The 10,054-nt window shown below is 31.7% G+C and overlaps 2 protein-coding genes across 2 annotated transcripts in view; both read left to right on the top strand.

Annotated features, from left to right (window-relative positions):
- The window catches only part of LOC108576014 (host cell factor), a 6,269-nt gene extending 5,179 nt beyond the window's left edge, over window positions 1-1,090 (top strand). The window contains 4 exon segments of the mRNA XM_017938955.1: window positions 1-9; window positions 92-319; window positions 397-778; window positions 867-1,090. The exon segment at window positions 1-9 is cut by the window's left edge and continues 35 nt beyond it. Coding sequence (XP_017794444.1) covers window positions 1-9; window positions 92-319; window positions 397-778; window positions 867-997 — 750 coding nt within the window. The 3' untranslated portion in view covers window positions 998-1,090.
- A 7,367-nt stretch (window positions 1,091-8,457) lies between these two features.
- The window catches only part of LOC108576009, a 2,289-nt gene continuing 692 nt past the window's right edge, over window positions 8,458-10,054 (top strand). The window contains exons 1-4 of the mRNA XM_017938949.1: window positions 8,458-8,624; window positions 8,891-9,191; window positions 9,271-9,346; window positions 9,685-9,855. Of these exons, the coding sequence (XP_017794438.1) occupies window positions 8,458-8,624; window positions 8,891-9,191; window positions 9,271-9,346; window positions 9,685-9,855 (715 nt within the window). The remainder of the gene's footprint in view (window positions 8,625-8,890; window positions 9,192-9,270; window positions 9,347-9,684; window positions 9,856-10,054) is intronic.

Raw genomic sequence — 10,054 nt, 5'->3', positions numbered from 1 at the left:
CCTGAGCAGGTACAAAATTTAATGTTTTGGATTATAGGTTATGATCAACTTTTATTCGTAATATAAATATTTTCTTTATATTTCTTTACAGACTGAGAAAGAAAAGAAGGAAGAAGAATGGTATGATGTAGGAGTAACGCAAGAATCAAGATTTACTGTACAACATTATTATTTACCTGATGACGAACCGTTAGATATAGCACAACCACTAACAATGGCTGTTTTTGAAGGAAGAACCAAGGTTCCCTTAGAACAGGGAACTATTTATAAACTTAGGATTGCTGCTGTGAATAGTTGCGGGCAAAGCGATTGGAGTGAGGTAAACAAAATAATTATAAGTACGCACATAAAAGATAAAAATATTATACTTGATGTAACGTTGTTTTTTATTTCAAGGTGTCTGCATTCAGAACATATGTTCCGGGATTCCCCGGAGCACCTAGTGCTATAAAAATTAGTAAAACGGCAGATGGTGCTCATATTTCCTGGGAACCACCACCTAATAGAAATGATGGCCCCATTTTGGAATATTCTGCCTATATCGCAATGGCAAATACTGCGTCGAATAATAACGGAGAACCAAAGACAACGTCGTCGAATTCGAATTTAACATTCACGAAATTTTATTGCGGTACAAACAATTCCTGTTCGGTGTCCAATAGTTCCCTTAGTACTGCTTATGTTGATACAACTCGAACACCGGCCATAATATTTAGAATAGCAGCACGAAATGTTAAAGGATACGGACCAGCGACGCAAGTTAGGTGGTTACAACAAGGTTAGTATATATTTTCCTTCCCTTAGAAAAAATTTGATATATTTTAATAGTGATATTAAAAATTATAAGATGTTAATTTTTGTATCAGCGTCAGTAGGGTCATCAGATCCAACCAATTTTATGGAGAATAATCCTCAAGTGAAGAGACGCGGTGTAAATATTCGCTTACAAGCAAGCTCCCCACAGAAGAAGGTGAAACTAAAGAGACCAAGTAGCTAACTTCTCGTGAGCCTGTTTTCCTTGACCTCTTACAGCCCAAATATCCAAACAGCGCTATTCATTATTTAATTTCCGCTGGTACACACGCCTAACAACGACGATGAAACAGTATATTCTTTGAGTAAACGACGTGACATGCGAGTAAATGAAAGAAATGAATGCACGATATAGAGCGATGGAAGAGGTGTCCATAGCTACATTGAGGTATAAACATAAGGGTTAAAAAAAGTATTTTAAGTGTTCTATATATGAATACAAGGTCTTTCTATACTGCGTTTTCTGACTCACCGTTATTCTCCTATTCCTTCGCGAATGCGCGACATTTTTCTGTAAAGATAACACGAGTACTGTTAATAAATGGCAAGGTGGTTATTTTGGAGTTAACAAGTTTTTCCACGTTTATAAATGCTTTCCACGAATGTCATAACATATCGATGATGACAACACTTGCATCACTTCTTACGATATATAGTTTCGTCCAAATATTGACCACCTTCATTTTTATTTTCTATTAGATGAATTTAATATAAGCAGCAAGTTCAAATAAGTGATGGAATTAATTATTAGTTATTTGATTTGTACAAAGCTTTTGGCAAAGCCTTGTTCGAATGTACTTTAAATTATTCGTACTTGGAAATTTTTTATTATTACTGGGATATGTACGTACAGATTTTCTAACATGAATTGGAAGTTGGGAAAACTTCCCGTTACATTTGAATATTTATTGTAGATACTGTAATTGAAAATATTTTTTCTTAATTTTGTTTACAATTGACCTTGTTGAAATTCTTTTGAAATTTTGCAATGCGATGCAAGTGTAATGAAAATTTTGTTAAACCATCCTTTTCTGTATAGAACATCGGTGCTACATTTTACTCTGATTACTTTTGTTACTGCCAATTGCAAGGAAAACGTAGAATCAATATGAGAGAAAGGAGCACGTAGTGTAAAATTCTTTTTAAATACAAACCTGCCTTTGCAATTTTGTTATTGCTTTTAGCAACAAAGCAGAGATATTTTGTAAAGAAAAAAGTGGAATATAAGTTAGTAGAATTACACGTATTGTTCGTGAAAATTACAACTTGGTTTCAAAAGCGTTGATATTTTGGAGAATAAAGAATTTGAAGAAAGTTAATATTTTTATATGGCAACGAAATAATTATTTGAATAGTATATCATTATAATATATTACGTCTAATATAAAGTTTAATCTTTTAAGGTACTAAGTCAAGGAATTAGTATAAAGAGAAAAAAAAATTTATAGAACGCATTCTCAGTTCTTTCGAGCATAATATATTTTAAATGAGGTATTTAAAAAGCTTTTAAAACCGAGGTTGAGACGGCCGATCTATCATACAAAATTATAAATATGATTCATAAATATGATTAGATGGCTTGGGGCTATGTTAAAACCGCAATAATTTAAGCGCACATTTTACTTTTAGATTATCCATACAAACTTTCTGTTATTTGCTTGTAGCTTAAGCATTAACATAGCGTTTTAAACTCTTAATATGTTATGCTAAAAATTTACATTAACAATACCTTATAAACTAGGATATTTAAAATGTGTTAAAAGATTTCAGACAACCTTCGGAACTAATAACTTTGCATTAATTTGACGTACTATATTCAATCATAATCATTTTTTACACATTCAAAATCTATTTAATACGTACTATCATGAAACTAATATATTTTAAGAAACAGTAAATAATTATTAACTACGTAAGGTTCTATTCGGCGGTTGCCCGATATCGTAAAATATTTCTACGACCAATTGATAAAAAGTTATTAGTTCAATTATCTTGCTTTGTAAGTTTTGTTGACAGGAAATGACACTAGACCGTACTAGAATATCAGTTCACAGCTATTATACACGTTCTAAAGATGAAATATTTTGAAATGTACGTATATGTGGTATGATATTCTGTTTTATCCAAATGTATTGAAACAATATCCATAATATTCAAATATATTGAAAGGAACTATGAATAAATATAGAAAAAAAAATATCTTACATGAAATACTCGTTATTTCACTGTAGCGACTTTTATAACGTGAATGTGTACTTACACTGTAGATACATGCATCTCTAATCTAACTGTAACTATACTAAAATTACTAAAAAAAAAAAGGATATATTAAACTTCATTTTATCATACAAGTAAGAGTGTCATAATCTATCTGCTGTATACCTGGAACTTATAAAAAAAACATGATTGAACTTATATGTTAATTTTAGATCCTTTTTCTAATATTAGTATTAGAACAAAATTCAATTATTTATTCGTTCTTAATTGACCGAAAAAATAATTAGAATAATACAATAAAAAATATATTATACATTCTACTACCTCTACTATAATACAATTTTATAGATAAATTTCATTTCGTTATACTTTTAACACTACGTTTCGCGTGCTGCCTTCTAGTTAATCATTTATATACATACATATATATCTCTTGGCAGTAACGAAAGCAAATATCTCACACAAAAACTAAGTTATCTTTTACCCAGTTACTTTATTGTAGTAAACAGGACAAGTGAATGGAATACTACCTAGGACTTGTGGATGTAAATCGTGTGCTTTTGTAATAAAAAAAAGTAAACAAAACCATTAGTGAAATACACCTTTCCAAAAGTAAACACGATCTACATCTGTAAGATCTTGGATAGGCATTGAATGTAAGAACTCGAGCCGTAAAAGCCTGAAAAAAATCTTACGAAAATAGAAAGAAGATTTATAATTAAGGAAACATAGATGCAAATAATTAGAATATTTTTTTCTTAGCGCATAAAGTATGCTCAAACCGATCGATGGTTGTTTCCACAAACACGCAATCGAAAGTATATTAATTCGTATTGCTCGAATTTGTCGTACTATATTAGTCATGTAAAAAAGAGAAATGCAAACGGCAACATCAGACCATGATTTTACTATGTAGACTCTTTCTACGTGACTAGATCTCGAAACCACATGATGTGATTGCAACGTGCAAACACGCGTGAAAAACTAAACAGCTAGAAAGCGAATTGTACGCGTTAGAGAGAAATTGAAGGAAACGATGTCGTGACCCGATGTTTTTAAAAGAGATCTCAATGTCACGACGATGTTTCGTAGGGGTTTTTTTAGCGTGTCCACGCTAAATAGAATAGTACTGCACTGAACCTGCAATCGTACTGAATAATATACATTTGTATTTTTCGATAAAATTCCGTAGCCTCGAATTATACGGGGCTACGAACAATTTTAGAACTGTGTTTTAGTGATCATATTCACGTATAATTGATCCTTTCCGACATGTGTTACCAAAATTTAATTTGGTAATCCAAAAAAAAAAAAAAACGGAAGAAAAAAAACAGAGCGTATACGAGAAGAGTAATCTCTAAGATTCATAACAGTTTCAATTTTTCGAGGCCAATAATCATTCTAAGAATAATAAGAAAAATGGAAAAAAAAATTGAAACGTCACATCTTCTCGTGCATATCTTTCGAAGAGCATTCAAATTTTATATAATCGAGAGTCGTTCAAATAACGTCACACATTTGAAACTAACACTTTAAAGAAGTTAGTGTGCCTAATCTCAAAGTCAGTACGTAATAAACGAATAAGAGAAAAAAAAAAAAAGAAGAAACACCGATCAATGTTTACAGATTGTAATTTTATACCTCGATATAAATTTATATTCGTACTGTCGTTGTGAAAAAAAAAAACGGATCGCTCGTTAACGATCAAAAACGTGTTATAAAGAAGAAAAAAAAATCTCCTACTTTTTAAGATCGAATCGCACCTTTTTATAGGAATCATTATTTCGAAGGCCAATTACATTGTATTTTATAGAATCCTAAATAGAACGAAATAAACGACGAAATCTAACGATGTGCGATCTGATGATTAAGAAAATCGTTCCTTTCATCGATGAATGTTTTCTCACGTTCGTATGCATCGTGTTTTTATGACGTCACGTAAAGGACGTTCCAACGACCTTTCAAACATTCTAGAAGCTTGATAATCAGCGCCAAAGAACACGCGGGTTTATTTTGCGTGCTGGTTAGTGCAGTATCTTCTTCCGATTATTTTCAAATCATCCATTCGTCATTCGACATCCGAGCGTTGATCGCTTTCCCGTAACTGTATGATGTTTCATTAAATTATATTCATTGATCTGTATATTAATTATTATAAATTCATTGATCAAGGAACGTCAGAAGAGTTCCGTTTAAAAAAAAAACGGAAAAAAACGTGCAACTTCTTAGTTGCGAGAATAACGGAGAGCGAATAAATAAATCAAAAAAGAAAAAAAAGAAAAAAAGAAAAGAAAAGAACATGTCAGGTTTACGTGTAATAATTCAACGCTTTGTACAAACAACCGTGCGTTCAATGCACACTTTTTTGTTTAATCAGGTGTGTATTGAGCTATGGCAAATAAACGACGAGCAAATTCTTTCGAACGAACCCAAAAAAAAAAAACAGTGATTCTGTGGAAATACATCTTACATTCGTTCACCATATCGATCGATGAAACGATTAATAAATTAGAAAGAGAAATGAAAAAAATCGTATTCGTGTACACGAAAGAATCGACAAAGTTATTCTTAGTAGCTAGCACAGTTGTATCTATATATACATAGAAAGAGAGAGAGAGTAAGAATGAGAGAGAGAGAGAGAATGGTATCTTCGTGATTTTATTTCTCTTTTGTTGAAAAAAGAAAAAAAAGAAGAAATTACTCATACTAGTTAAATGATGAGTGAAAGAGAGACGTCGAGAAGTTACCGATTTTTCGACAATAGTTTAACGAGAAACGTATTCAATGCATCTATGATGAATATTTTTCACAGAACGTGCTGTTTCTACTCATCTCCGATGTTACTACCACATGCACCGTCGCATGTGGTCCGTCGCGAGCGATAAGTTCGCGTGTACGCGAAATTTTCCGTACGTTTCGTTTAATGTATGTTTAACAAGAAAAAGAAAAAAGGAAAGAAAAGAAGAATCTTATTATTCGACAATTATGCTGTTTCGAGAAGAATGCTGTATAAACGTCGTGGCTTCGAAACATTTCATAGAATCATTTATTACTACAACATAATCAAAAATAAAAAAAGAAAATAACAATCTATTGCTCAAATACTCAATCTCATACTTCGTTGTGTTCAGCTAGATAAATTTACGAAAAAAAAGTATAAATAAATAAATGGAAAAAACAATCTATTTGTTTTCACATCGATCAATTTCGAAGCAGCACGATTTTCGATCGTTTTAGACTATATATAATATAAAGAAGAAAAAAAAAGAAAAGAAAAATTGAGTGGAACGTGTCCCGTGTGTACATGTATGTATGTAAATACGTACGAGTGTGCGGAATACTAACATACGACGTTTGCAACAATAGATTATTTTTCCACGTCTAGCTCGAATGTTACCGACCTTGTCGAACGAACATCTGTGAAGCTAGATTTAGGACGTAAAAGAAGTGGGTGATCGACAATTCATGACGACATGTTTCGCATAACGATGATATATACAGGTGCCGACTGGAATGTCCGGGGAGCACATATTACATTACATTTATCATATATTTTATTTTCGTTTCGGCGTACAGGCAGTCACTGAACGTGAGAGATGGAACAAGTCAGTAACGACGCCTACTATGATAACATATGTGTATACATACGTACATCATGGATCTTTTTTTTATAACTACGATCGATCTATTCAAGAGAGAGAAAAAAAACAAACGAAAAAAAATGCTTACAATTAACGCAAGACCAGATAATAATGAAGATTGATAAAACCAGTATTGGTCAATTACAATTTCATTAAAATCGATTTATTTTTATTTCAATCGAGATTATACATTTAATTAAAAAAAATGTATATATCAGAAGATAAGTAACGATAATAAGATAATAAAAGTAATTGATTGAAAAACGTTTCGCAAAACTATTTTCAATTGTATCCTCTGAGAAAAAGAAATAATATGCGTCAAGTTAATTGTACTGAAAGATCGTATAATGTTAAAATGAACTATTACTGACCGGAATGACATTTCACACGACTTGCATGCTTGTACGGTCTTCTCTTTTATGTTATTACATACGATCGATTAGTTGCAAAATAGTTTCACCTGTTTCTTGAACCAGTAATCTTTCAGTGAATCGTGTTACGATGGATTTGAACGTCGAGTTTCTGAGTGCAATGTCTCTTGGCGTTTGGGTTCATTACGTGATCGCGCTATTTTTCACTCTATTCAGCTATAGATTCTCTTCAATGGTAGGGTTAACTAAACATATATTATATGTAATAAAGAGAACAGAATAAATGTATGTAAACTTATGTGCGTGTGCACATTTCTTCATAAACATCAATCCTGTACTCTTGATTTCGATGTATTTTTTTATTAGATTTTTAATTTTACAATTTACGAGTATTCATTTCTAAGCTACTGTTAAAAAACCATCGAAACGAAAAGAAAGCATCACATCGAAATATTTATTTTTCGTTATAATGGACATGGTAAAAAAAGAAACTATGTTATCGCAGAAGATTACACTGCAATATCGCAACCTTTAAATTGTATTATGTGTTCCTTTTAACCAACAACTTGCAAATGGTGCTTAGTACTTGGATATAATATCCTATATTATTTACGAGAATGTAATAAATCGAAATATGCTAATGGGAAATGCTAGTGAATTATCCAATTACCGGATGCGTCGCAGGGTAACATCATAAAAGGAGAATTCAGAAATATAAAGATGAATCAGGCGGTATCCTGTTAAAAGTATCTATTTGCATGTACTCGATAGCTTACCAACTCGTCAGTAATGAATATGTACCTATGTATGAACGTAAAATGTGAGCATGCGGTCCTATCATCTTGTGTACATATGTATATGCATTCTAGAGTGTGTGTTGCGTATGCGTCGCGTGTGTATGTGATTGCTGTGGTTAGTCGTCACCAGTCGTCACTGTTAGTTATTCCAGCACGATGAATGCACCTCATTAATTTTAAATCGTTTTAACGTCAATGTCACCATTGCCAATAAATAAATGAAATCCTTTGATGTGTATGAAAAGTCGCGAAACGTCAAAGTATAACGTGATTTAGTATTTTTTGTGATAAAATGCGTATATATCGCTGTCAATACCGGTAGTGTATACTAGATACGCCCACGACAAGTTAAGTGTGTGTGTCTTCTTTCACATAAATCTCTTGTGATAATTTGTCAGAGAAAAGTCGTGTTCAAGGGAGAGGTTAAAAAGTGCTATTTTTTTAGTCGTTTTGAATTAATCGTAAGTAATGGACCGTGACACTTGATAAGGTCATCCACTTCTTCATCTTAATTTTTTGAATAGAACACGACTGAGACACAGTGGGGATTGACTTTTTATACACGTGCGAATTTACACGCACATGTATATTTGTTAAATAAAATATAATAAATAAGGAATGGGAATTGACAGTATGAGAGTCGGAGGAGGCCGATGTCCTCCCTTCCTCGTCGGTGGACTTCTCATCGCTTGTTTAATGCTCATTTGCAGCTGGTGGACTTTATCTACCGAAAATATCGAGTTAGTTAGACAGATCGACGAGTTAAATGAAGAACTTAAAATCAGGTACCGTTATGCGATATACTATTGTATTAATGTAAATCAATATACTATATTTTACAAATTATATTTTATTTTTTATTTATTATTTATAACAAAAGTGCCCACACTATATAATTTGTATTAAATTGTATCACCTTGAAGTTTGAGATATATGTGTAAAACATGTTATTTTCTCAGTATTTTTAATTGGAAAATTAATTAAAACTTGGAAAAGACATGTATACTTTTTGGTGGACTGTAATTATATTTATACCAAAATTATGTTTTAGTGCTGAAGAAAGAGATCAATGTGTTACATTACGTGGAAATTTAGAACAAAGATACAAGCATGCAGAGGATGAAGTGGCAACACTTCATGTACGTTTGGAGCAGCAAGCAGAAATAAAGAAAAAAAATGATAAATTAGAAGATTCTATTAATATGTGCACAAGTGAACTGGATTCATTGAATAAACTAGATGCCACAAAAACTGCAACATTGGAAACTTTAAGACTGGAAAAGGAGACTTTTAATACACAGTTAGATTCAAAACGTGATGAAAATAAAAAACTATTGAAAGAAATAGATCAGGTATAAATTTACTTTTAGGAATATAATTCTTTTTATAATGTCAATAAGGTGTTTCATTCACTGTATTAATCTTTTGTAGTTAAAAGATGAGCTTGATAAAGCAAAACTCACATGTAACACAACTCCTCAAAAGAAAGCTGCATTTATTCCACAACGTAAGTTACAATATTCTATAATATATACTTCTTTATTTTAATTTTACTTTATACATTTACATATTAGGTATTATATGAAGTCAAATTGAAGTTGGAATAATTAAAAACATTTATTACTTATTTTTATAAATTGAACAATATTTCTTGTAATTTGAATGGCTTTTTTTGATACTGCACTTTTAAAATTGTAAGAAATTGCAACAGTAATTTTCTAAATAATTCTAACATATTTGGGGTGTCAATAGAAACATTAATTCAGCTTCCCTTTTGTTTAATTTTTGCATATTACAAAAAATTGACTTAGCATTATATGATATTTTGGCGATTTGCCAATTTAGCTGCAAGACCAGTAATTAACAAGATTCAGTTGGATCCTGTTCCGGTATCAGCTGTAAAAATATCCTTAACTGGTCAACGTGGTTTGAAATACCATGGAATACCAATTCTTCCAAAAGATCCACCTGGCGCTAAGCGCCTAAGTCCTCGCTTCTCTGTTACAATGCTAAAAGGTAGTGATACTTTTCTCCTACCTCAGGAGAAAAGAAGATTGTCACAAAAATAAAGCACTCATGCAATAATTCTGTATATAAAATCATTGTATTTTTTATGCATCCACTGTCAAACTTCTGTTTGTATAAATCAGATGGCTTTTTTAATCAAGTATATTGCACTGCTTATCTACTTACCACATATAGGATAGATTAAAAT

The sequence above is a fragment of the Habropoda laboriosa genome, unplaced genomic scaffold (assembly GCF_001263275.1).
Source record: "Habropoda laboriosa isolate 0110345459 unplaced genomic scaffold, ASM126327v1 scaffold309, whole genome shotgun sequence".
Taxonomy (NCBI): domain Eukaryota; kingdom Metazoa; phylum Arthropoda; class Insecta; order Hymenoptera; family Apidae; genus Habropoda; species Habropoda laboriosa.
This window is presented reverse-complemented; position numbering and strand designations above follow the sequence as displayed.